Source organism: Ischnura elegans, chromosome 9 (assembly GCF_921293095.1).
Source record: "Ischnura elegans chromosome 9, ioIscEleg1.1, whole genome shotgun sequence".
Taxonomy (NCBI): domain Eukaryota; kingdom Metazoa; phylum Arthropoda; class Insecta; order Odonata; family Coenagrionidae; genus Ischnura; species Ischnura elegans.
In genome coordinates, this window is record NC_060254.1 from 112,204,649 (window position 1) to 112,232,307 (window position 27,659).

General features: G+C 42.8%; 1 protein-coding gene across 1 annotated transcript in view; it reads left to right on the plus strand.

Moving 5' to 3' along the window:
- Window positions 1-21,506: 21,506 nt before the first annotated feature.
- The window catches only part of LOC124166034 (dystrophin, isoforms A/C/F/G/H-like), a 957,857-nt gene continuing 951,704 nt past the window's right edge, over window positions 21,507-27,659 (plus strand). The window contains exon 1 of the mRNA XM_046543616.1: window positions 21,507-23,080. Coding sequence (XP_046399572.1) covers window positions 23,065-23,080 — 16 coding nt within the window. The 5' untranslated portion in view covers window positions 21,507-23,064. The remainder of the gene's footprint in view (window positions 23,081-27,659) is intronic.

A 27,659-nucleotide genomic window follows, 5' to 3' on the forward strand; every position in this document is an offset into this window, starting at 1 on the left:
TTAAAATAATTTTAAACAGATGCATAATTTTTCCTCGAAAAATACAGTTTTCCCGCTATTTGGTATTCAATCTTTCAAATTTAGCGTAAGGCAAACAAAAGATAACCATCAACAAGTTGTAGCTCGGTCAGAATTGGTCATAAAGGAAATATAAAATATGATTTTTATTTAATTTCTTACAACCTACAGTTGTGTAACTGACAATTTCCTAATAAAATTAATACTTTTCAAGTTATTTCTCTATAATCGATTAAAATCGTCGATTTTTCGTCAAAAAACTGTTACTTTCAATCGCGAATAACTCGAAAAATATTAATTTGACGGAAAAATGGAAAGAACATTTTATTCTTGGAATTTGTTCTTCTATCGATTCCTGCGCCCTGATTATGTAACTGTGAGAAGGGTGAGAGCGATGTCGTTGCCAGGGGCAACGCGATTCCCACGACGGAAGGTGATAGCAGCGATTATGAAACCGTGATCGCTCTCTTTATCACGCTGCGAGCGTCATCGGCCTATCACGTTCGAAACCCATGGTGACAAGCATATGCTGACATAAAAACGAGCACGAAATGCATATGTTAGCAAACAATTATTGTTTATTTAATTTAAAAATGCCCTATAACCGATTAAAAACCAATATAATTCTTAATTATTTCAACTGAAGTGCTCTGTTGACTTTATAGTTGCCCACGTTGTTCAATTGTTATATGCGCACGGTAGTGAATTCGATAGAGCTGCTTTATTTCCACACAGCATATTGGAAAGTACTGCTAATTGAAGTACATCCGTGATTTAAACGTCAATTACTTTATATCGAAGTTTAACTATCAACATTTGCCAAGTACGTTCTCCAACATATCAACATCGTTAAACTCAATTGATTTGGGCGTTACCTGTTGGGACGATGAAATGTTCATGATGAAGCAAAACTCAGAACTATTCCACAAACTTTTATTTTAACAGACAGGTTAGTCTTCATAATGACGGTATAAACGTCGAAACTAGTAGACTGTTACAATAAAAGTTTGTGGAATAGTACTGAGTTTTGTTTCACCATGAACATCGTTAAACTCCTTTTCGATTTTTTAATCATCATAAATCAACTATATAACGAACAAAATATATGGAACAAGTAAAGAGAGATGTGAAAGAGAAGAAATACGTAGGAGTGAAAAGATTAGCTGCTAGGAGAACTGAGTGGAGAGCTGCGTCAAACCAATCCTAGGATTGTTGACCAGTGATGATGATGAAATCAACTATTAACTACTTACATTCAAATCGCTAGCGCGATTACACTTCCATTATCATTTCAACATTAATTAGTTTCAATCCAAGATCACGACTTTTTGGCCATTCTCTACGATATAGTAAATATAATGACTGCAGCATCTCCCGGCGAGCATTAGCATAATTGATTACGTTATCACACATCGGAAAGTAATACAACACTTTCCCCATAACTTTACCATAATACGAGTACTTTATTATAATATTATCTATTGGCGAAGCGAAGTACTTAGCTTTGAACTGCATCCATTTTATGTTTTCGTTGTTTGTTATTGTTATTTCAAATACTCCGCAGACGACGCATTCTTGGACAGAGATGTGTCGAAGGATTTCATTGGCTCTTCAGATTTCGCAATGATACCAACCTCACGCGCTCGTACCTGTATGATACGCGCGATGACGGTGGCTTACATGATCGCGTGATACAGCGGAACGTGATAGGAGAACGTGATGGTCATCTCTCGCCGTCGTCGCTGTCACATTTACATAATCAGGGCGCTGTGGTCAAAATATGCTTACAATTTTTCACTCCGAGACGGGTGGAAACCACCCCCAGGGTAAAAGCGCCCGTCGGCATTATATTGATTTTGATTCTTGGTAAATTCCCTACTTACTGTGAAAATTTCAAGAAAATCGATTCAGTTTGAAAAAATTGCAACCCAAAATACTGTAAGTTGCCGGGCGCTGTCGTCCTCGTCATCCGCAGAAGGATAAGGAAAGTCGCGCAGAAAGAAAGGAGAAGTCACATGTCGGGGAGAATCACACTTTATTCTGCCTTGGTTTCCTTACAACCGTCGACTGCCCCGAACTACCCCGCGAACTGCCGTCTCCCTCTCGTCAGCGTTTTTCCGTTGTTTCCCAGGTGCGTTGCAGGCTCACGTTCTTAAGAAAAGATCTCTTACCTTACGTGGCCATGCGAGCGCTTCCTGTCTGCGTTGAGTGGTAGGGGAATCTTGAGAGCGAAAGGAAGGGATTTTATAGCTGAGCTGGTCTGGGAAAAGGAAATGAGGCAAGGGAAACGGCAGTCGCCTCTTACATCCACTCTCCCCCAAAAATTTAAAAAATTTACAGATCTGGAAATTTTTTAAACACAATCACACAATCAGGTCAGAATAACGTTCTTAAACCTAACAAAGAAAACCACATCACAAGCAATCGAAAGAAAAAAAAATGAAACCAACACTAGCAATTTCGTCCCCTTACGTTATCACGGTCACATCGCACCATTTATAGTCCTAACCAATATTTTACAACAACTATTACACTTTCAAAATCACACACAAAAACAGAGAACACAATTACACTAAGAACTATAACCACATTATTTTCTACCGTGATCGATGGTTACCCTAGCTCGACCTTAAAAGGATTCAATTCACTAGCACTACTACCCATATAAATCTAACAAAAATTATTGACTACAATGCAAACATCTCCTACCTCGGAGAGCACCTACCCATTATTATTAGTATGTAAGCAATATTTTCCTCACCATCGCTTGCCCCATCATCTCTCTCCTCATTAACCACTACGCGTACGTTCCTAGCATCGATAGTCCTCGTACGAGTGGATTTCTCGCCCAACCCATGGCATTTTCCCTTAATGCAAGTAAGTTTACTATATAGTATCCCCAAAACTACTATTAAAAGTACCCCTAGGCCAACAGGGATCGAGATGTGATAGATATTCCCCGTTGATGACTTCCTTTGCACTCGCTCTATCAATTCGCTCAAGCCAACAGTCAGTGACCCCTTCGCGACTTCCGTGTCAATCTCCCTCTTGAGCAAGCTCAAGCTATTCATGTCCATTTTTATCAAGGTTTCCCTTTCCTTCCCAAACATTTCAATTTGGGGGGAAACAAACTCGATCAGGCTTTGCGACACTTGCTATGTCGACACTCGGCGTACATTTAAATCGCCTCACCTTCCGGCTAAGTCCATCGGCGTTCTTGTGCAATACCCCGGGCTTATGCACTACCTCGTAGTCATATTCGGAAAGTTTAAGAGTCCATCGCATCAAGCGGCTACTTGGGTCACGCAGGCCAAATAGCCACTTGAAGGCTGCATGGTCACTAACTAATTTAAATGTTCGTCCATACACGTAGCATCGGTATTGCGCCACGGCAAACACAACACTGCACAGTTCCTTTTCGGTCGCTGAATAATTTATTTCAGCGGAATTCAGCTGTCTTGATGCATATGCAATTGGATGTTCTTCCCCGCCGATCTCCTGTGAAAGCACTGCCCCTATTGCGAAGTTAGATGCATCGGTGGAAATAATAAATGGTTTGTCGAAATCTGGATATGATAATACGGGGCTATTAATCAGGGAATCCTTTAGTTTCTCAAAGGCCCCCGCGCAATCTTTATCCCAGTCGAACACTGCACCTTTTCGTAATAATTTCGTCAACGGCCTCGCTATTTCTGCGTAACCCACCACAAAGCGACGATAGTAATTCGCAAGTCCTAAAAATGACTGAAGTTCCTTCACGTTGGCAGGGGTGGGAAATTCCTGCACGGCTGATACTTTTCCCGGGTCAGGTTGCACTCCATGCTTTGAAATCACGTGACCTAAATAGTTCACCTTTTCCTCCGCAAACTTATATTTCTCAAACTTAAGCGTGAGCCCGGCCTTCCTTAACCTCTTCCCTACGCAGGGCGTTATTTCACGGCCTGAATTTTCTGATGCTAAAGAAGGAAGGCCGGATTATCACGGCTTGACGTTTTCGAAGCAAAAGGCCAAAGGCCGTGTTTTCACGATTTCGCGGTCAAGCATGCCAAGTGGGTCCCAACCGCCATTAGGGTCTCTCGGCGTGAGAGGTCCGACCCTTTCCTATTGTCCGCGTGGGGATTATCTCGGCCCATCCCGGCACTTAGTGACCCACTCAAGGAAGGTGCTCATGGTCACTTATTTGTTTATAAGTTAAAATAACTAAAAACATTCATGTTGCATTTATTGAAAATCAATGCGAGGAATTACATTCTGTATGTTCTGCTGATTGCTTCCAAATTTTAAACGGAATTCTAGCGTTCATATTAACGGAGTTGATCATCACCTAGAACAATTTTTGGAGACGCTAAGGTTAGATGTTTAATTGTTATTTTTATAACTCACTAGCAAGTTTGTAGGAGCGATATTGTGATGATTTACATCTAAAAATATACGTTATTTTGTTAGCTACATTCTAGATGTACATTTGCGGTGAAATTCGAAAGAATATTCGATTTAACTTCTATGAAAAAAAGCCCTCGTAATGTAATAAAATATGATTCTCTCAGTTCTTTGTCGTGAGCCAAAATTACAGCGACTATTTTTAATAACCTCTTACCAACCTTTGAATACAAAGGTATTATAAACGAATTTCGCTATAAATACTGATTAATGCATATCCAAAAAATTCGTAAATTTAATGTACGATAATGTATGATAAGGAATGTTTTACGTAGACACATGTAGTGAGAAGCATTCCATACCATTGCAGGAAAGACAACTGCTCTACCGAGGTAGTTACTCTCATATCTTGGATCTCTGGTCAGGTTGCACTTCTCTGAGTTAGTTCGGGACACATTAGCGCATTAATGTTTTCTTGGAAAAACTTATTATCCTCAAACTGGAAGACCCAACAGTATATTGGTGTAAGTATTCTCCTACTGAAATATGTACGTGGAAGGTGATAACCTCACTCTTCTCGGAATAGCTCATTTTCCTTTCAAAATTTTCTTGGCGTGTATTCAAATTTAGCCGTTAACTATGTGTACGCATTCCGCTACCTATACCAGGGATGGTTTCTGTGGAACCCTGCTGTGCGATGCAGCCCATACCATGAATGAAAGAGAACTGCACCACCCAGGTAATTACTCTCATATCTTGCTTCTCTGGTCAGGATCCAGGTGGTCTGCTTTGTGCCCCTCACGGGCTTATTTCGGGACACATTAGCGCATTAATGTTTTCTAGGAAAAACTTATCATCCTCCAACTGGAAGACCCAAGAGTATATTGGTGTAAGTATTCTCCTACGGAAATATGTACGTGGAAGAAGATAATCTCACTCTTCTCGGAAAAGCTCATTTTCTTTTAAAAATTTTCTTGGCGTGTATTCAAATTTAACCGTACATATTCTGTATGCATTTGTATGATAAGTAGTTTTATGAGAATTTTTCGGGAAAATATTCTTCTAAAAAAATCTAAATGTATCATTCTCATGTTTTCAAAGAACTGGAGAGCAGACGCAAATGAGGAGTGTGGATTTTGGCATCATGGATCTAAATTATGTTAATATCATAAATCGTAAATACCTAGATGTAGGCTAGGAACATTGACAGATTTCATTCCCTTTAAAGTATTTGTTGGTCTATGATATAATGCCGTTTTGCTGAAAACCCTAAAAATAACCGTAGAACTTCGTTTAAAAGTTCTACATGCATTGCAAAATGAAAGGAATACATGGATGAACTGGCATTGAATGCAACAGTAACAATTAAAAAAAATAAAAATTGCACTGGTAACAATTAACTGACCGCAAAAGTACGCCGGGATGGGCTGCTCTCGGGGAAAAGGGTCGAGGATTATCCCCACTAGGAAAGGTCATTAAGCGGAGGAAGCGACTACCTGGTCAGTCCCGAGCCGAAAAAAAACTCCGTACGGGGCGAAAAAGAAAATCTCAAACCCTTCGTAGAGCCAAAAGCAACTTCCCGCGAAGGAGCTCGGCGCGAAAAGGTTAATCTGTCGAGTACGGCACGCAGCCGTACGGCATGCTCCTCTATCGTTGCACCAAAGATGATCACGTCGTCCAAATACACGAGGCATTGTACCGGCTTCAAGCCCCGTAGGAGGTCGTCCATCATCCTTTGGAATGTGGCAGGTGCATTCCACAATCCGAACGGCATCCTAGTGTAGTGATAATGCCCGCTGTCGACATTAAAAGCGGTCTTTTCTTGATCATCTTTATGCATCGGTATTTGATGGTAACCACTCGTCAAATCCAGCGTTGAAAAAAATCGCGATTTACCCAGATAGTCCAAAGATTCGACGACGTTGGGAATGGGGTACGCATCAGGGACAGTGACCGCATTCAAAGCCCGGAAATCCACACAAAACCGGTACGCCGGGTTTCCATCAGCCGATTTTTTTGGCACGATCACAATTGGGGATGCCCAAGGGCTGTCACTATGGACAATTATACCCGCTTTGAGTTGCTCGTCGACGAACGACTCCACAACGGGCTTCAATCGATGTGGTACTCGATAAGGTCTTCTGTAGATAGGAGGGGCGCTGCCTGTGTTGATTCGGTGAGACGTCAGGGCGGTAACAGGTAGTATATCCTTCTCCGTGAACAGATCCTCGAATTCTTTTAATAGTGGAAGGATGATCTCCCTCTCATCGACATCCAGGTGCGCCAACTTTTCGCGGAACATTTCCCCGCTCTTAGCCGACGCTATCGTCCTCACCCTCTTCCCGTGAGTCTTTCCAACCCCCGCTTCGTAGGGCTCCAACTTTACAGCCATTCCTAACGTAGTCCCTTTACGTAGTACTACTTCCTCGCGGCCAAAATTGGTTACTTGCAGTGTGATTGACTGCTCCTTATCAACGGTGCACAGTCCCCTCGCAACATAACAGTTTTCCAACGTCTCCAATGCAGGCTCCACTAAATATGTCCCTGCACCAACGCACCCATCCACCGTAATTCTCAAAAGCCTCTCCGAGTTAGGCGGCACCCTTATTTCTCCCCCTAGGCACACGGGATATTCTTTACTCCTACCGAAGTTTATCTTCTCCCGTCTTATATCCCTTGATTGTTGATCTGAAGGAAAATTTAGACTTGGGTCGCCATATCCTTCCTTTCGGCGACCTAATAACCGAATCTGCCGCCCCCACAAGTGCAAAATCCCATTACACACGTCCAATACACCTCGATGTTTTTCCAAAAAATCTAATCCCATGATGCCATCCACTCCGTCCAACTTGTCCACAACTTGCACTTTCATGGGATAGACGTGATCATCCAAACGTAAGGACACCACCTTTTGCCCGTGTGTCCAAAGCGTCCTTCCCGTGATTCCTCTCAGGTGGCACCCCGGGCTTGAGAGCCCATAACGGCCACTTATTTCACTTGATATTAAAGATACTTGCGCCCCCGTGTCAATCAAAAGTGCGCCCTCGCGTCCCTCTATGACGCCCTTCACCCTTAAGTCACCCTCCGCCGCATTACAGTCCGTCACAGGGATTGTTATCTTTAGGGGCGCCCGCGGCCGCGCCGGTGCCATGGCCGTTTAAATCAGGCCCAGGTCTTCCACGACGTTGGCATTCGCGAGCGATGTGTCCCACCTTGCCACAAGCGTAACATTGATCCCTTCGCGGCAGTCTGCATTCCCGTGCAAAATGTCCAGGCTGGAGACAATTGAAACATTTCCTCTCGTTTGGCGCCCGAAAAATCTTCGGGGGGATTGGCGGCGCCCGAGATGCCACCTTCGCTTCGATCGCCTCAGCCCGCAAGGCGCTTCTGACAGCGTCGTCGAGGGTCTTCGGCGCATCATGGCGGCATCTGCGCTCAACCTCACCGGAGAGTCCATTCAGGAACGCGTCCAACGCCCTCTGCTCGGCTTCAAATAGGGTGGCCTCAAAAAACTCCTGGGGTCGATTTCTCTCATAAGTGTTCGCGTTAGCATTCCTTATCCGATCAGCGAAAGCCTCTATATCCTCCATTGGGCCCCGCTTCATCTGAGAGACAAGCTCCCGATAGAACCGAGCGTCGTGTTTCCGCTTATATCTTTCAATAAACACCTTTTTAAAGTCTTCATAAGAGGCGGCGTCACGGCACTCCTGCTTCGAGCGGACGAATTCCGCTGCACCACCCGACACACGCAATCTTGCAACCCGTAACTTATCCGCATCAGCCCAGCCACTTATTACCGCTATCTCGTCCAAACACTAAAAAAATGCAAATACATTCTCGGACTGACCACCCGTAAACACTCCTACAGACGATAATAGTGAGAACTTCTTACTGTCGGGGCCTAAACTGGAATTAAGGGCACTATCACGTTCAGCCAATCGGGATTTAAGGGATTGATTTTCACAGGCTAACTCACGAAGCCTCTCATGGACGTCCTCTATCACTTGCTGCAACTCCACCTCTTTTCCACCAACACTAACTCGCCCCGCCATAATGATCTTACCTCCTTATTCCGCGACGATATTCCGTCCTCAGGTCTGCTACAGCTAGATGGACGAATCCCACTTCTGACACCAAGTTGTAAGTTGCCGGGCGCTGTCGTCCTCGTCATCCGCAGAAGGATAAGGAAAGTCGCGCAGAAAGAAAGGAGAAGTCACATGTCGGGGAGAATCACACTTTATTCTGCCTTGGTTTCCTTACAACCGTCGACTGCCCCGAACTGCCCCGCGAACTTCCCACTGTCCCTCTCATTGGGATTTTTCTTCTCATAGAAAAATCTCTTCGGGTTGGTGGTAGAGAAATTGCGCAGGCATGGTTTCGCTAGATTGGGCCTCCTTTGCTTCCATAGTACTGGAGTGTTTTATCCCTCTTTCCCTCCCTTCCAACCCTTTCCTTTCCCTGGAGGCGCCGGCGGGCTCCGATCGCGACGGCGTCTCCATCCTTTTTCCTTCCTCTCTCCTCCCCCTCCCCGGGATTCCTGGCGTATAAGCCCCTGGCTTGGTTCCGGGCCCCGGTGCGTTGTACCCTCATCAGGGTTCGCCTTGAACCCTGAAAGTTCTTCTTGCCCCGCGAACTGCCGTCTCCCTCTCGTCAGCGTTTTTCCGTTGTTTCCCAGGTGCGTTGCAGGCTCACGTTCTTAAGAAAAGATCTCTTACCTTACGTGGCCATGCGAGCGCTTCCTGTCTGCGTTGAGTGGTAGGGGAATCGTGAGAGCGAAAGGAAGGGATTTTATAGCTGAGCTGGTCTGGGAAGAGGAAATGAGGCAAGGGAAACGGCAGTCGCCTCTTACAATACTTCATTTTCTGGACTACACTTTCAACGCGGCGGTAATTTTTTAAAGTTTTGCCGGTGACTGAATTTTAATTCTTTGGTTTTAGATGGTTTTGGTCTCATTTTGAATAGATTGTTCCTTGGAAGTTATGAAAAAAATTTTTTAATGAAAAATCGCAATTTCAAATTTGACGACGATCGTCGTCCGACGTCACCGGATAGCATTGCAGTAGTGTAATGCGTGGTTGCATAATCGAGCCCATTTCTCCTATGACTTTTTCTTTTTACCGTATGCCATGTTCTGTCTCTAATCTGACATGTCAATTGAATATAAATTGATCCGTGCCGTAAATATTAATTAGCAAGAACGTTGATGTCTGTGTAATATTCGAATTTATTAGTCGTTGATAGAGAATTATGTGGCATAACCTTTTCTATTTCAACTTTTTGAATTTCTATTTGAAGGATCCGACGAGGAATATATCTTTCAAATCAAAGACGAGGTGGGAATTTAAAACAAATAAAGATGTAAATTTCATATATTTAAATTAACACTAAGAGGACGGGAATTTCGCCCCACCTATAAGGACGGCTAGTGTTCATTTGATCACAAATTCCTTTTATCGAATTCAATGCCGTTTTTCTACCCATTGACGGTGTTATTGTAATATTGTTCAAATCAATTCTTTAAAAACTTATCTAAGCATTAACAATGGTATTTCTGTTGAAAACAATTATTATTTCTGAAAATAATGAGTTATATTATGTTCAGTTGTCATGAGTCTCGAAGTAAATTCGCTCAAATTTCAAAACTATATTGCTTTAAATGAAAAAAAGGACCTACTCTAACCATTTATCTATATATAAAAAATGATTTTTCATTCATTGAAACTAAAATGTATAAAATATTTCGAAGCATAATTTTTCAGACACGTTTTTATTTTTTCGGCGCAATTTCCGGGAAATATATTTTTGCGTTGAAACAGACAAAGGAGGAGTAATACAGAGAAGGAGACGACATTCCAAGTGGATACAAAAATTGGGTTTAGACGACAACTTCCGAAGTGCTTTTCACCCGAACCCGACCCACCCGGGTGCTGATCCGTATCTTCCAGGAACTTGCGCTAATGCTTCTTACCCGTTCCAGGAGGGAATACCAAAGTTAGGAAACAATAGAATTTTACATCCTTCGCTCTTCCTCTGCCCTCCCTAAAAGAAACAACGGTTTTCACCAGGTACATGGTGGGGGGACAGAAAACCAGGCAAAATAAAAAATATTTTGAAATTATTATCATTTAATACTTAAATTTTACATAAAATTTAATAATGTAGTAAGTATAAATGTAATATTTAATACATTAAATCATGGAGAGGACTAACATTGAACATTTCTATGGAATTCTTGAAAACATGGTTTGATGCACAGGGGTGGGCATCCCTCACAGGCGGGGCAAAAATATGCCGTATCCTTCCCGAACCCTCTAGACTTACAGAACGTGAAGCGTCGTTGAGGGACACGTTTTCGTTTTTGGTCGATGTCATGTGTCTCCGGAAAGTGCTTAGACAATCCAAGGACCCTGGAGGTTCGGCTGGGAGAGGAACGAGGAATAGGTTCGGAATATGACGGACTGAGGAGTGTTCTAATTACAGATAAGCGGAAATCATGGAGAGGAAATTTAGGGTGGGTTTTACGGAATAGGAAAAAGCTATTCACTAAAACGAGGTGAAGTATGTGGATGCCCAGTTTTTTATACCACTTCAGTGTCTTGCGCTCAATGGGATAATATGACATCATTTGATCATGGAGATCGATGCCACTCATTGACTCGTTGTACCGAGCAATGGCCTCCGGTTTGGAAGTGACGCCACCTCCTCGCCGGCGACGGACATCGATCAGCTCACTCCCAAATTCAGAGCTGATCGTCAGTGCATCCCGCTTATCCTTCCACTTCATCACGCAGACACCTTCGGAACTGAATGCATCCACTACTTCACCACGTTTTAGTTTTTTAGAAAGAACGTGAGGTGGATTCCCCTTCCGATTAGATCTAAGAGTTCCCGTACAATAGGTACTCCGCTCTAGCAAGCGGTGGGTCAAGTCAACGCTGTTGTAATAGTTATCCATGAAGAGGGATCGCCCAGAATCTAATCTCCCCTCCATCAATTTCCATACAACATTGTCAACATGACCCGGCCCGCCCACATCAGAATCGGAGGACCCAGTGTAAACGAGAAATCTTAGAACTAATCCGGAAGGTTCAGTGAGCATGTAAAGTTTAATCCCATACCTATGTCGCTTACCTTTCATATACATACGAAAGATAAGACGACCTCTCCAGAGAACTATGGATTCATCTACGCACAGTCTTTGAGTCGGGGTCACAATATCGTCCATTGTTCTATGGAAAATGTCAATAAGGGGCCTTATTTTGTAGAGTCGATCAGACGGTTGCGGCTCATCACGACCAGGATTACTCGCAAAATGCAGAGCTTGCATGGTCGCGGCGAACCTGTCCCTGCTAATGCATTTCCTAAAGCAAGGATAATTGAAAAGGGGGTCTACACTCCAATAATCTGATACTCTACTCAATGGGCATGTGCCCATGTGGTAGAGAACCCCCAAAAACGTTAAAAATTCCACCGATGTGAGCGGCTTCCACTTCGTTATTCTTGCTCTGGGAAATACATTAGCAGAAATTAAAACGTCTGCTTGTCTATTTGTCTCCGTCACTATCAAGTCCACCATGTCAACTGTCATGAGGAGGTCAAAATATTTACGGGGATCGTCTCCTGAGTCTTGCGTTTTGAGGCCAGGGGTGTCAGTGAAGGGGAATTGTGGGTGGGTTGGTCTTTTGTTCGTCCAAGTGTAAGTCCTTGTCGCAGTTCTCGTCGTAAGGGGAGGGGACTGAGAGCCTAGAGGGCCAGGAGGGGAAGGAGAAGCATATCTAGAGGGATCACCCACCCTGCCTTCTTCTTCATCCTCCGAGGATCCCCACTCCGTTTCCCCGAAGGAGGAATCGTCGCTTTCTTCGTCCATTGAAAGAAGTTCCGCCATCTCCTCTGCAGAAAGGACCATCCCGAATCTTCTTTCTTCCTCCCTTCTCTTCCTTTTTGGGGGTGGAAATGACCGCGAGGCCGATGGCTGCGGACTTGGGGGACGAGAAGGGGTGTCAGGGGGCTGGCGGCTTTCACCAGAACTCGAAGGGCTGGGGTTACTGCTGGAGGTTGGAAGGGGAGGTTTTGAGGGGAGTTGGGTGGTTTTCTCAATAGACTGGCTTTTGACCGCCCGCTTCCCTTTCTTCGGGACCCCTTTCCCCGGTAGTCCCTTCCCTTTGCGGTCCATTCCTCCGTGTTACCTCCGCGTTTCCTTTCTGAAAACAAGAATGTTTACAAGTATGTGTTTATATGAATGTATAACAAGAAAAAACATCGCAGAGCAATGAAATAATTGAGTAATGTTTATGATATCAGTCCCCATCCCATCCCCATCCCCCTTCCCGACCTTCATCCCCATTCCCTCTCCATCCTTGATCACCCATTCTAACCTCATCCATCCCCTTTCGTATCCATATCTCCTCCCCTTCCCATCCCTCTGCCATCCCACCTTCAACCCCCTTCCCTTTCGCATGCCATCTCGTCGCCATTGACGTTCTCAAATACAACCTATCACTACTAACATTATAACTAATGTATTGAAATCGCATTCACACTTACAATAAATGCAAAACTCACTTACAAGGGAATTCCCTCTTTCATTTAATTAAACTTCACTGGCACATGTAAACTACTTCATCGATATGCTGGCATATGTTTAAAAATAATTCTACCAATGTACGGGTACGTACGTTTTGGGTTTAAGCCACAAAAATGTGGAATTCTGACTGAAAATGTTTGCAGTACACCCTAATCAGTAAAAATCTGTATTCATAATGAATACCATCCAATGGGGTGGATTTTTCACAAGTTTTGCATGTTTACACGTACTTAACTTTGTGACATATTTTTGGGCTAGAAAGTATAGTAAAAAAATGTCACAATTTCCACCAATCAAAACTATATTTACTTAGTTTACAAGCATTTTATGCTTTGGCAAAGCTACATCTACGATGGCCCAACCTTTCATCGTTTTGGGTTTAAGCCACAAAGTGTTTCAATGACCCACACGGCACAGAACCCTCCGTATCTAATTCGTATGTACATAGTACCCATTGACTAAGGGGATACTGTGCCGCTCCGTCGCTTTTCGTCAATGGATAATTACCATTCGCGGCCTGTCGACGAAGCGCGTACGCAGCATGTGAATGTCCGCTACTAAGCACGTACGATTGGATACGAAGCGCGCAGGAACACGGCACTCAGGCTAATCTCAATCGATTAGGTCGAAATTAGATACATCGTAACTCGCACGATCGAAAAATGTATCGAACGCAACACAATCGATAGCTACCGACCGTAGCGAGAACCTTGATACGAATCATTATGAATTTATATAAAATGAAATGAAAGAGGGAATTCCCTTGTAATAAGTTCTCAATAGGTAAATAACACCATATCATGAATTCTAATTACCATGAAAGACTCACGACCGACGAAGTTTTTGTCGGTTGTGAGTTTTTCATGGTAATTAGAATTCATGATATAGTATTATTTACCCATTGAGAACTTACAAAACTTATTCGGCCACTTAAATAACTGCGAAAAATGAGATTCTCAAGGCTAATTCACGCATCCCCAGCATCCAGCATTCTTAAGTGGCTCGTACTTACTTGGAAACCTTGAGATGTTAATGAGAGTAAATTCTTATTAATTTTGACACTAAATAAGACATCACATAGCCCACGAGCATTAAAAAGCTTACCCTAAAGCCTGACGAAATAAAATTTTTAAATAAAAATTGTCGATGAATCAGGATTGCTGACACATATGCTATTAGTATGATCGAATTCATCAAAATGCAAGCAAAAATTAACGTATAGTTCAGTCTCAGCTACTAAAACGTATCCATACCAGGCGCTAAAGTATTTGAAAAATTAATTGGGATGGGTAAAAGTCTCTATGTCACTGCTGTAGATGCATCAACATATTAATAATATGAAAGCCCTGCCAAATCACCAGCTTTATTTGTAAAATAAAACATGGTATCTCTTAGATCACACCTCCGATTTTATACTTACTTAGCATGAAGTCACCACCACAAGAAATTTTAAAGAGGCAGGAAAGAAAAAACCCACAGAAATACAATACATATATTATGTATTTTCTATTGTCAACCACAATAATATTTCCAATTTTCTCTTCTATCCCACATCTAATTTAGCGAAACAATTACTCTTATTCTCTTTCGAATAGAAAATTATTTAAAAGAGGACTGGTCGATACATAAAAACTATCTTCAATACTTTCTCCGCTGAACGTCCACTATCACAGCATCAACTTGCACAAATCAAATCCACATCCACAAATATGTCACTTCTGCCACAATGTCTGTATTATGTATTTTCTATTGTCAACCACAATAATATTTCCAATTTTCTCTTCTATCCCACATCTAATTTAGCGAAACAATTACTCTTATTCTCTTTCGAATAAAAAATTATTTAAAAGAGGACTGGTCGATACATAAAAACTATCTTCAATACTTTCTCCGATGAACGTCCACTATCACAGCATCAACTTGCACAAATCAAATCCACATCCACAAATATGTCACTTCTGCCACAATGTCTGTCTTCTTGGCGACAGGTAACAGTGAAGCAATGGTACCTTCCTCCAATCTGGGCACCTTCAATTCAGCAAGAATTTTCTCCTCGTCTTCTCGTCCAAGGCCACAGATTACTTTCTGATATCACAATGGTGCGATGTGAAGCTCACACACCTAAAATTAATAAATAATAAAATACCATGTAACTTATTAGGTCAAATCATTTCCAATTTTTGGTATTTCTGCATGAGAAATCAAATTACTAGGCTCGTAAATATAGTAAATATTTGTATGCCTGATATTTTTATTGTTTTACACTATAGCATAAGATAATTTGAAATTATGAAAGCCGACGTGTAGTACACCATAGGGCAAGCTAAGAAGCAATATTCGATCCTATAAACTTGGCAGCTTATTCCTAGTTTCTCCTTTTAACCACACGTTCACCGAATGAATTAATACAAAAAAGACAACTAAAATGCAAGAATTTTCAAAAGAATTGCTGCTACAATATTTTCAATCACCATTTTTAGTACTGAATAGTACTATAGTACTGAATAGTTCGGGATGTTGATGCATCAACATCCCGAAGCCACTTCTAACTTAAAATTACATCCAAATAATTACAGCGAGAAAGAGTACATACCTCACAGCTTTTCGTAGGGGTGAAATGTTTTCTTCTTATCGCCCAAATGCACTTCTTCAACTCAGGATCTTTTGGAAAGCTAAAACCTTGAACCATGTCCCGGAGTTTCCATTACGTCATCCCGACAATAAACACACGAAAGGCCCCTGTCGATTTCTGAAACAACAATGCCTGTTCGCTGTCCGTTTGAAGTCTGTTGATAGCCTGTTGGAGATTAGTGAACAGAGTATAAACAGCCAACGAACAATCTCGGGTCACTCACAAGTAGGAACAACTTACGAACAGCCTACCAACAGTTTGTACTCTGTTTGCAGCTTGTTCCTTAACAGGCAGGCAACAAGCATTTCGGGAACAATAGTGAACAAGCTTTTATAAATATATGTTATAACAGGCAGGGGCCGGTTGGTAGTATGTTTCACCGAACAGGGAATGAACAGACAACAGTGAACAAACACTAAACACCCTAACGATTTACGTAAAAATGATGCCTGTTCGCTGTCAGTTTGGAACCTTTTGGAGATTTTGAGAACAGATTATGAACAACGTACGAACAATTGTTTCAAGTTTCGGAATTTGGACAACAATTTGGATTAATCCAAATTTAATTGAGTACAAGGAAGTTTGATTGAATCCAAAGAAAATATCATCTACTTAAACAGTAATTATATACGGTTGAATTCATTATCACGATTACCATCAACCACGGATGACGGTTATTGAAGTGAGCACGCAAATTATATTAGCTATCTGCTCGGCTTACGCACGTTAAATACTTTACTTCGCCAATTACAGGCAGGGGCCGTATGTTTCAGCCAAAGAGTATGTACTCTGTGGTTTCAGCGGACTGGGAACGAACAGACAACAGTGAACGGACAGTCAACAGGCAAGGGCCGGTTCATAGTCCGTTTCACGGTACAGGGTACGAACAGAAAACAGTGAACAGCTAGTGAACAGGTTCTCAACAAGGACGGAAAGATAGCGTGGTGCTGCTACCTACCTATAGAAGATAGCAAACACAAAGGACGCCAATAACCGATACCGTTATCCGGACAGTTTACGAGCACATGGTCGACTGTGTTGTGGTGAAGTTGTTGGTTGCGGAGAAAACAGTTATTTATTTGATTATTATTTAACCTGTGCTAAATGCCCGCAGTGACGAATTAAGTTATTCGTGCATCCATTCAGTGATAGTGAAAGTCGTGAAGTGATATTTGTTCTTGAGTGTGTTTATTTAATAATTTATTGTGTCTCTTAAGTTTTTGAGCAAGTACTGAGATTTGTATTGTATTTGTATTATGCGTATGTGCGTTACGTCGCCAATAAGAACCAACAAACATTGTCAGAGGACTGTCTTTCTTGTAGGTTTGTTTGTGAGAAGTGAAATCATCGTGTTCATAAATATTCTTTAAAGGCGTGTTTCTCTTTTAAAATCACACGTATTATATTGACATAGTGCAGAATCCGAGTTGTATTAATTTAAGGAAGTACATATTTCTTTGATGAAGGCATTGAAATATTTGTTGATGTAGTGGTTGTTCTGTTAATGATGACAAAGCTTGCTTTTCTGCAACTATTCAAGATTTTTATAACTAATGGAATATGTGGAAAAGCACAATAAAATTTTTTCTTACAATCATTCAAATGAATTTCAAATTTTAATTCTATTTTAACATAAATTATCTCTTGTCTATTATGTCCAACTTAGCAACAGCGAACAGTTAAGGAACAAAGTATGCGCATAGGGAGAGAACAGACAAATAACCATCTTCCCACATTGTCACAGACAAGGAACAGACAAGGCGTTCCAATTTACATTCTACGAACAGTCGCCTGCCTGTTCTCTCTTGGTCAAGGAACAGGGAACAAACAACCTAAGAAAACAGGCAATGAACTGACAGCGCACAGTCCCCTGCCTGTTCATTGTCTGTGGTCCAACAGGTAAGGAACAGAGAATGCCGCTTTCTTAACAGGGAGGGAACAGACAAGTAACCCTTTTCTCACAGACAAGGAACAGACAAGGCGTTCCAATTTACATTCTACGAACAGTCGCCTGCCTGTTCTCTCTTGGTCAGGGAACAGGGAACGAACAGCCAACTGACAGACAATGAACAGACTTTATTGTTACAGAAATCGACAGGGGCATTTTTAACAAAAATATCTCACAAACACGTTTCTGAAGCCCAGTGAATGAAATTAAAGAATAAGGGAAACTTCACTATTACCAGACACTCTATTTTTCACAAACTTAACCACAAAAATCCCTGAAATGTGGTAAGACGTTACGTAAACGACGCGATCTCCAACGAATTGTGCTAGCTTGTGAAGACATGTGATCTTTCTAGGAGGATATGGCACGATGGCACCAGATGGCACCACCCGCGAAAGAAAATAGTCCCAGACCGAATACAGTTTTATCGATGAGATACAATTTTATCGATGCATATGAATTTGCCAGTCCTCTTGCATCTTTTTTCGTCATTATAGGAAATAAAGAAACAAAACCTTTTTAGTAACTTCCTAAGCGCGATTTTTGTATCTTGATGGTCCACCCTCGTATTCAGGTACGAAAACTTCCTGTGCCGTCTGGGGAATATTAAATCTTAAAGCAGAAAAAATGAACGCATATGAACATTTACGGTACCTACACCCTGCCGGACTTCATTTTTATTCCTTAAAAACCATGTTTTAGAAAAATAGCTTTTGAATGATATTTTTAGAGAAAAAAGTCGCAAAAAATCTTTCCACCTCTAACTAAACGTGCTAAGAAGGCTACCACAACATGGCGCGGCATGTCTGACAAATGAAATGCGCAGTGAATCTCTTTCACGTGACGAAGGGTCGCGACGCAAAATGTAAAATGCGAAAAAGGACAAAGTAATCCCCCTATCACACAGTCACCCCATTCTACGGTATACCTAGTAATTTATAGAGGAAAAATCTATTCCTATTCTCAAAAATAAGAGAGCATAGAAGTATTAAGATTTTAGGACCATAAGCATGAAGGCACATGTCTAGAAGAAACTGGTTCAATGTGGCTTTTATATGGAGAGGGCCATGAATTAAATCCAAGAATGCTTTCAAAAGCAATATCCAGCGAGAAAGGATTAACACCTATACATTTGGATTTTCCCACAGCAGTAGTCATAGCCGAGACAGCGAGGGATGTAAAGACGAACGATATAAACGGAATGGAAATGGCCAAATGTTAGTTAAAATCAATAAAAAATAAGATATACATTAAAAGAAGGGGACCAGGACAAACATTCAACTGGGGAATAATGGAAGACATAAAATACGGGAAATACGAAAAAAGTTGGCGTAACAAATTGTAGCAAATGTAATTTCACAGATTTTGCTTTAAGTAAATATTTTAAACGATAAATATTTATTGAGAAATGGCCGTTTAATGTCTCTATAATTACAAGCGAGCCCCATCTTATTTATACCCTTTAAACTAACCCCTTTCAAAATTAAGGAATTAAAAGGACCTTAAAAAGAGTAACTAGTAGCCCTTAAAAAAAACCTAAAAAATATTTTAAATGAACAATTTAACAACAACAAAACAAACGAAGGAGATATGTTTGAAAATTAAATTAATTAATTTTTTTCGAAAAATTTGAACAGCGCAATTCAGATGGCTATCATAATCTACAAAACCGATATGTACTTTCTATGCTACACGTTTAGCACTGACGTATACAATCAAATGTACTCCAAAATAAACACGCATACCCATTAAATGTGTACATACACATACACATGTGTACGCTCGCACGCGTGTATCGTGTCCGCATGCGTGTAGAGGGAATACTGGAAGCCATGCAGTACCCGTTAGATTGTGTTATATGTATTTTGTATACAGGGGCGGATCCAGGATTTTTTTCTGGGAGAGGCACAAGCAAGGCCGTATCCAGGATTTTGTTCTGGGTGGGGCACAAGGATACCTCCTAATACAAAACGATCGCAATGATAATGGGACCGTATTAAAAATCTTGCATATTTTTGAGGGTCTAGGGGGGGGGGGCACGTGCCCCCCCCCCCCCCCTGGGTCTGCCTATGGCCTCGTGTAAAACGGCCGGTATGTGCGCATACGAGTGGCTTTTAATTATTCATCAATTATTTATAAACATTGTTTGTTAGATCTGATGAATAAAATGGTGAAATAAAAATGTCATTCCACCTTACAAATTACTGTCTCTTCGATTTTTCCAGAAATTAATATGAGGCCTTCCGCTGCTCACGGTCCCCATTTTTTACTCATTTTTGTTTTTCTGTATCGCCTCGTGGATAAGATGGATATTTCCAATATTTCCAAGACAGAAAAGGAAGCATTGGCCAACCATAGCCAAATGGAGGGAGGGATTCACTAATCCGTCCCTCGCCCCGCCTCTCCTCTTGTTAGTCTCGTAGTTGGGCATTCTTTCTTCTCTCTCCTCCTCCAATCAAATTCAGAATCAAGGCTTTTTTTCGCGTTAATTCCACGAGTGAACTGCGTAGCAGTGCAGATTCAAGGAAACGAACAGTGAGGTCAGAAATCGGTGAATTGCACGGGGATGGAATGTCCTGTGTTCTGGGATTCGTGGTTTTCCAAGCACCTCTCTATAACAGCTCCTTATGACGTGAACTTCGCCTCTCTTCCAATTCCGATCGATTCGCTTTTCTATCAAACATGGCGTGTCGTGTCGGTGTTCTGAATCTCTTCGTTACGTTGACATGAATTCGCATCTCTGCATTCTGCACCTGTGGACCGCCTCCACTCGACACTAAAATAAACCGGGATACTGAGATTAATGGGGAAAAGTTGAGTCGGAAGCGGTTTATAATGTCTTTTCGAAACTTTGTCGCCGAATCACCGGTGAATGTTGTTATGAGCAAGGCACAAGTTTTATTGACGGCTGAAAGGAGGGTCTTTATGAGCGGAGGGTCGTAGTGGTCCACACTCGACTTAGGTAAGTACCTCAATGCTGAATGGTTCGCAGACCTCTCTGGGAGTTGAAACTTTATATTTCAGTGAACGTCGTGTTGGCGTGGTGGCTACCGCAGTGGGTCTCCATGCCGAAGGCCTGGGTGCAAATCCCGGCGGTGGCGGGCATGCTTATTAATCCCTGCTTCAATGATGTTGGAAGGGCAACTCAGCAGTTGGTCCAGAGGGTTCGTGAAATTAGAAGGCCGACGAAAGTATTTTTTTCCCCTCAGACTGAAGCTGTCGTCCGCCAACTCACCAACACCAGTTATTATTTCAGTGTCCATAAACGTGCGGTGCGGCTAACATGCGAAAGACGACTCAAGGTGGCTGCGCAGTTGGCTATAGCCTTCGTTGATAGACCCTAAGTCCGCATCGCTCCAGAAAGCGGGAAGAATCTGCATAATGAATATCTAAGTACGTGTTAATAGGTGTTATTCAAATAAAGCCTCTTCTTCTTGAGTTCTAAATTTAATAGACATAAAATTTAAAATCGAAATAAAACGCCGATATCGGCGATTCATATAATCATCCGCTGTATCGTGATACTTTATCGGGAGGCGGTTTTGCATCGGGTGATCTTATCGCGATACCGTCGTTGGATCCGATAAGACGTTGGCTATCTTCCCATCGTTAGTTATTGCAATCGCCAAATGTCGATTTTCAAATATGATCGTGTTCCGATATACATATAATATCGCGGCTGATGTCAGGTGCGTGGCGCTCTTCATACGCTCCGCTCCCCTCTTTTGCCTCGGTCTCGCTTATAGACGCGGGCTCGGCCATCTTTCTCTCCGTCGTCTGCCAACCTACCCTTGCCCTCCCCGCCCGCCTCTTCTTGTCTTTGCTCACGGACCGTGTCGCTGTCACGCTATACACTCCCTCTCTCTGTCTACGCGCAACTCGATCTTCAACTGCGTCGCCCGTTTTGTTCGCTTGCGCCCGAAGGGCTCTTCACTCGTCTTTCATTCTGGCAGCGGCCGTTTACGCGCGCGCGTGTCGGCAGTTGTTTTTAAAATATATTTTCGATTCGCGCATGCGGTTTGTTTTTCTCCCTTTCCTCCTCCGCTTTCTTCCGGGATTGTTTTGGTCCCACAGCCGCGCGCGGAGTCCCGAAGTAGGAGGACTTGCGTGCACTTGTTGCGTGCCCGGTGAAATGGTGCCCCTGGCGCTTCTGCTGCGATTGGAAATTACTTTGGAATAATCACCCACAGTGTGACAGCGAACATCGGAGAGTGATCAGTGATTTTGCGTTGTTTTCATCGCCTGTCTTGTGTCGTTTATTTGGAAATTATTGGGCACGAGGAATTGAACGGTGGAATTTCCTAACGGCGACTGTCATGCTGGTTGTGGTTTCTTCAAATTTTGGAAATGAGTCGCGGTAGTGCACGAAAGCAGTCTTCAGGTGTAACGATCGCGGATTTCTCAAAAGAAATTTGCTGAGGTCCTAGCAGCTTTTGGTGTTTTTTTTCCTCGAGGCACGAGTGGATCCCGTTGGAAGTGGCCGTATGTATTTAATTCTCCACTAAGGAGCGAAATCAATCCATTGAACGATTCGTAACATCTGACTGAAGTGTCAGCGACTTCCATAGCACTTCTTTAGCGAGTTGCCCGTAGTCAATTTTTCATTGGACCATCTATTGTGAAAGGAATCAACTTGTAAGTTAAATCATAAGAAACGGATGCGTGCGCGTGCCTGCCTTCGGGTCAAGCTTTCGTAAGAGCACGGAATAACTCTCCAATGGACGGCTTTCGCAAATCCACAAAAGTGTTTTTGTTTGGCTATCTTTCTTGATGGATGCTTGAACATTATTCCATTCTGTCTCCCCAATTCTTGTTTTCCTTATGCATCAGCGTGTTTTTTCAGCTGCGAAATGCTCCATGGAAACCTGCCTTAACCGGAAGAATATCTACCTTTTAATAATTGCATTTCCACCGGTTGTACTGAGCGATAGTGTACACTCCGTGTATCTTTCACTTTCGGGTACCAAACAAAATCAAACGAGTGCACGAATTCTTCAATCGATCCGAAAAATTCTATTGCATTGATCGAATGACCGACATTAATTTTGCTATTCACGACCATCCGGCAGACTCCTAAGTGTGTGTCGTCACTGCCCTTCTGTCTGTGCTGCAGTAAACAAAAGGGGTTCGAATGAGTGACTTACGGCGAGAGCCTACGTCACGCGAGTTGGCCGAATCTTGAGATTCAGCTGCATTGATCGTAACAGCGAAACAGTGTTGTGATGTGCGATTAATATAAGGAAGCGGCCGAGTTCACTGACTCCGACGGGGGCCGTCTGAATAATAATTGGGGGCCCCAAACGCGAGCACAGTGGCTGCCGTGAAGGATGTGCCCTTGTCAGAAGAAGGGTGTGCCTATTAATCCTGCTCACCATGGCTGCTGAGCGGCACGCCCCTTTCACGAGGAGCTGCTGCTGATGGTCTAGTGCGACCCCGCTGCATTCAGAGTAACGCCGAAGACGGCGGCGGTTTTGGACGGCGCAACACGCTCCATTTCCCACGATGGATGACGATATCTGTGAGTACCTACATGTTTGCTGGGACCGAACCCTTTCTTTCTGGGAGCTGTTATAGTGGGTACCCGGACAGATGCGGTATTCCCGGTTGTCATTTGGGGGGTGTATTGTCATCATGAAAGTAATTGGCAATTATCCACGATGCAAACTTCATTTCTACCTCTTTCGATCCATTACTTCACTTCGATGGAGCTGCATTTCCATATGAAACTCGGCGTGAGTGCGACTGCCCGCTAACCAATGCCTACCCACCTCACCTTCCAGAGTAAGAGGACACCTCTCGAGTAATTACAATCAAGTTACACTGTGTAATAAATCATTCTATCGATTGGCTACCATAGATATAAATACATTTAAAATTGTTGCATTTAAGTCAATACTATGGAAAACTAGTTAATTTGCAAAGGGTAGACTTCATCGGGGAATCAAACTCCGGACCCTGGGGTCAGCGCTCCCCTAACAGGCACTTTGGTGACCCGCGTCCTCGCGACCGTAAAATTGGAGGCGTTGGTCCAAATTTATCCCTTCGTCAAAATTGTGGCGTCCATTATATACCGTGGCTTCGTGCTCGATGAGGAGAATGTTACAGCCATGCAAAGTTTCGCTGAGTCTTGCTTGAAATAGCCCCCTAGTATTTTCGTAATCAGAGCATTGGGTCATCGGAACATTGGCAGCTACCGAAGCACTTGAGTCGCAGTGAGGAATACAGAGGGATTGGGCGCTGCCATGGAAACGCTGCGGTTTGACGACGTCATGCGTCTGTTTTGAACGTCAACTGCCATCCACGAAAATTTGTGAATACGGCTTATTTTAGCTAGAAACATTTTTACTTAAAAAAATGATTTACCTGATATAATGGTTCGCTATTTTTGTTTTGATGTCTTTCCTTAAGAAAATTAATATATTGTATATTGCAACTGCTGATGTCTCGGCAGGGGAAATAGGTTGACCCTTAAGGGCGACTTTATCATCGTCGAATCTTTTTTTTTGTGGAATTATACTTTACCCTGAGTCGAAACGTCAGCAACAATGATCTTCACACGCTGTACCGAGGCGAATATAGATTACATGTTTGGCGGGGTTCAATAAATATGTGAAGTTACGTTACGCGATTTAAAATAAACCCGCCACCAGGGAAGGGACCATCTTGGCGCCTTCTCTCATTCTTCTTCTTCCACGCGGCACTTCTTCTTCCAAGCCCTTCCATCCGGAGCCTCTCCTGAAAAAGAAAATTCTGTCACCGTCTCCTCGCAAGCACACCCCGCGCACCAAAACAAATCAATGACCACCACTGACCGAACCTCACCACCACATTCAACTTTCCTGGTAGGTACCCACCCAGAAAATAAAATAAACTAAATCCTGAGAGACCTCTACCCCGTCATCAGCACAGTAGCTGATACAAGGGGGGGGGGGTCGCAAAAGATATCTTGAGCTACCTTTACTTTTATCGTAATAAAAAATGATCAAGTCACAGGCAGAGTAAAAGAAAATTTTATTGAAAGTAATTACACGCATGTATAAGACAATGCCATCTTGTGATATAAAAAAAGTCACAATTGTGATTCTGCAATGTTTGGCAATACGGACGGACCCGCAAGGGAGGGGGGGGGGGGCGCCCCCCGCCTGTATCCGCCACTGCGTCAGCACACAAACCACATAGTACTTCCAGTCTCTCCTCCATCCCTGCCCCTCTGTCACACACAGAAAAGCAGCCAACCTGCGCAACATATTCCGATCCACCTGCCCTCCGCCCCTCTTCCTTCCTCGTCACCAAGCAACCGCCCGAGATGCAAGTGCTGCTTCTTATTCCGCTACCCCTCCCCACCAGTCATCGACTAACCTTCCCCATCTCCCTGGTGCTTATCCTTTAATGTCCTATACCGACTATCCTGCAATTTCTGTCCTGCCCACTAAGTACATTGGAGAATGCACCACGGCAGTCTCTATCCGAATGCCACTCCACCAATCCATTCGTTGACTCTGTTCCCCAACACAACGCCTCCCACAATACTTCATTCGACCAGTGCTTTTCCCTTTCCTTCGTCGAATTTCTTCCAGAAAATGCCACTCGCGTTGAGGCGAGAGCCCGTGAATTGGCGCACATCTGGGTGGAAAAAGCGTTCAAACCGACCAAGGGGCTGAATATATCGCTGAATACATCAGTAGTCCTTTTTCCTTTCTCTCTCTTTGAGAATGGTGGGTCATCCCACCGAAAAGTATGTGAAAAACATTTTTTCTTCGGAGTTGTCCCTCCCCCAAATGCACTGAAGCCTGTTTCAAGCGGCCACCGAAGGATTGGAAGAAAAGTTGTCGCTGAAGAGAGTTGAGAGGATTTGAGGAATGAGTCGCAATAATTTGAGCCATCAATCAATTTCCTTCGTAAAACTGACATTTTTTTATGACTCGAGTTTTGACATTTAATTTCATTAATAGGCGCCATTGTGCGAATGGCATGAATGAATACTCGTTGCAGGGCGCGGCTTTGTTTTTTCTTTTCTTTAATTTAAACTATGGAGACCACTCTTTTTCGGAAGTTGATTTTCTGTGGTAGCAGGGAGCGAACACCCAATTATTTTCCAGGTTTTTCTGTGTGAGGCGGCATTTGACGCTGACTTCAATGGAATTTACGCGCGTTTATTTGCTGTTGATTGGTGATGGTTGGGGGTGACCACTGAAATCGAGGCGAGGCATCGCACGAAGTGAGTGCAGCTGGAAGGGAATGAATGAATGAAAGAATGGAATCGGCCATTCCCACGTCGTCCCCGTGGAAGTCATTCCGCTCATACGAGCGTGGAATCACTCATGTCAGTGATGTTTCAGTTTGATTGACCAAAGCATTTACTGGATAGATAAAAAGATTAGTGGGCAGGTTGCTAGATTAATTTGTATTTTACTGTGGATGAAAATGCACGTGTGATGCAGTAGGTTTCATTTTAATTCTTACGCAGTTGTGGCTGATCGTGATAAAACGCGCGCGGATGGCGCAGCGGATGTTGGTGAAAGGACTTTCAACCTGAATCGGTTCCTTTGTTCCTCGCCCTCCTCCCAACATCCAACATTTTCCCTGCGGACGGAAAAAAAGAGGAAAAACTCGACTTTCTTGGACTTGGTTCAGGGGTAGGCAACTCGCTCGCACCGTCGCGTGGGCATCTTTGGCACAGGCAAGCGCACTGCGAGTCAGGGGGGGTGGACGGGGGTGGGTGGGTGGGGGGGGGGGGTTAGGAAGGATGATGTGTGGCGTGAAGGGTGGGAAATCCCCTTCGGTGGTGGTGGTTGGATCGCTTGGCTTTTGCTGGACGACGTCACGGGGAGTAGATTGAGGATGAGAAGGGGTTGAAGGCTATTACACGGGCCACTGTGGCGTGGCAATCGCGTGACGTCACGTGTCTTAGGAGAGGGTCAATCTTTATTGGCTGCCAATGTCGTCTGCACACTGCTATATTAATTATTTTATCTAATTTCCTTTCACCCGCGCAAAAATTAGGACAGGATTTTGTAGGGATCACGTAAGGAAAGAGGTGTTATTGCTTCAAATAAGTAAAAAAATATGGGATTACGTTTCGTAACAACCCTTTATTTTTTAAGTTGGTTTTTGTTCATGAAATCTGGTTCATAACAGAAATTAGTCTTTAACATGTGGATCAGGGCTCAACAAAATTCTCAGGTAAAACGAATAAGGATAAGTTTTGAAGAATAAATTGGAACGCTACGCCCATGGTACGTTCGTTCCACCGTTCTACCACAGTCTAAACTTACATAGTAAAAAGTTGGTGAAAAAGCTCATACCTATAAACATGGGTTGTAACCAACACACGTCAAAATAATATTTAAAACGGTCCTTATAGTAAAATTGAAAAAATACAATGAAATTATAGTCATGGCACTATAGGAACAAGTGACTTTGTACGCAGTCACGCGCACGGTTGCAAAGTTAAATACACCAACAGTTGAAGTTCGTCATGAAAAAATATTTGACTTAGTCGGGGTTCGAACCCGGATCTCCCGATTGTCGGTCAGGTGTGCTTAACGACTTAACTTCCGAATAACAATTAAGGATCAATATTTTATTGTGAACATGTTTACTGGTATTGGATACCAAAGATTGACAGTGATTTTATGTCCATCGGGCTATGGACTTTATAATACAGTATAATTCCCTACGCTTGATGTAATATAAGTAAATTAGAAGGTTCCAGGCGTAAGTAATGGTATGTGCGGAAACCAAATTGGAAACAGGAAGAAGGATGCAGATGATGATCATAGAAGGCCTATCGAACTCGGTTGGTTACAGATGATTTTCGGTAGCCTACCGAATCTGGTCGGAAGTTTCAAAAACCATATAGCCAACCGTAACCAGTGTGAAAATATTTCAGATGCAGTTATTCATTTATAACTCGAAGTGCATTTATATTAATGAAAAGTAACAAAGTGAATCCTTCCCATTTCCAATTTGGGTTCCACACTTACTATTGCGCCTGAATCTCCCAAATTTACTTTTGTTACATAAAACTTAGGACACTGTACTGAACTGCTCGATGAGCATAAAATCACTATCAATCCGCGGTTTCCCATTCCAAT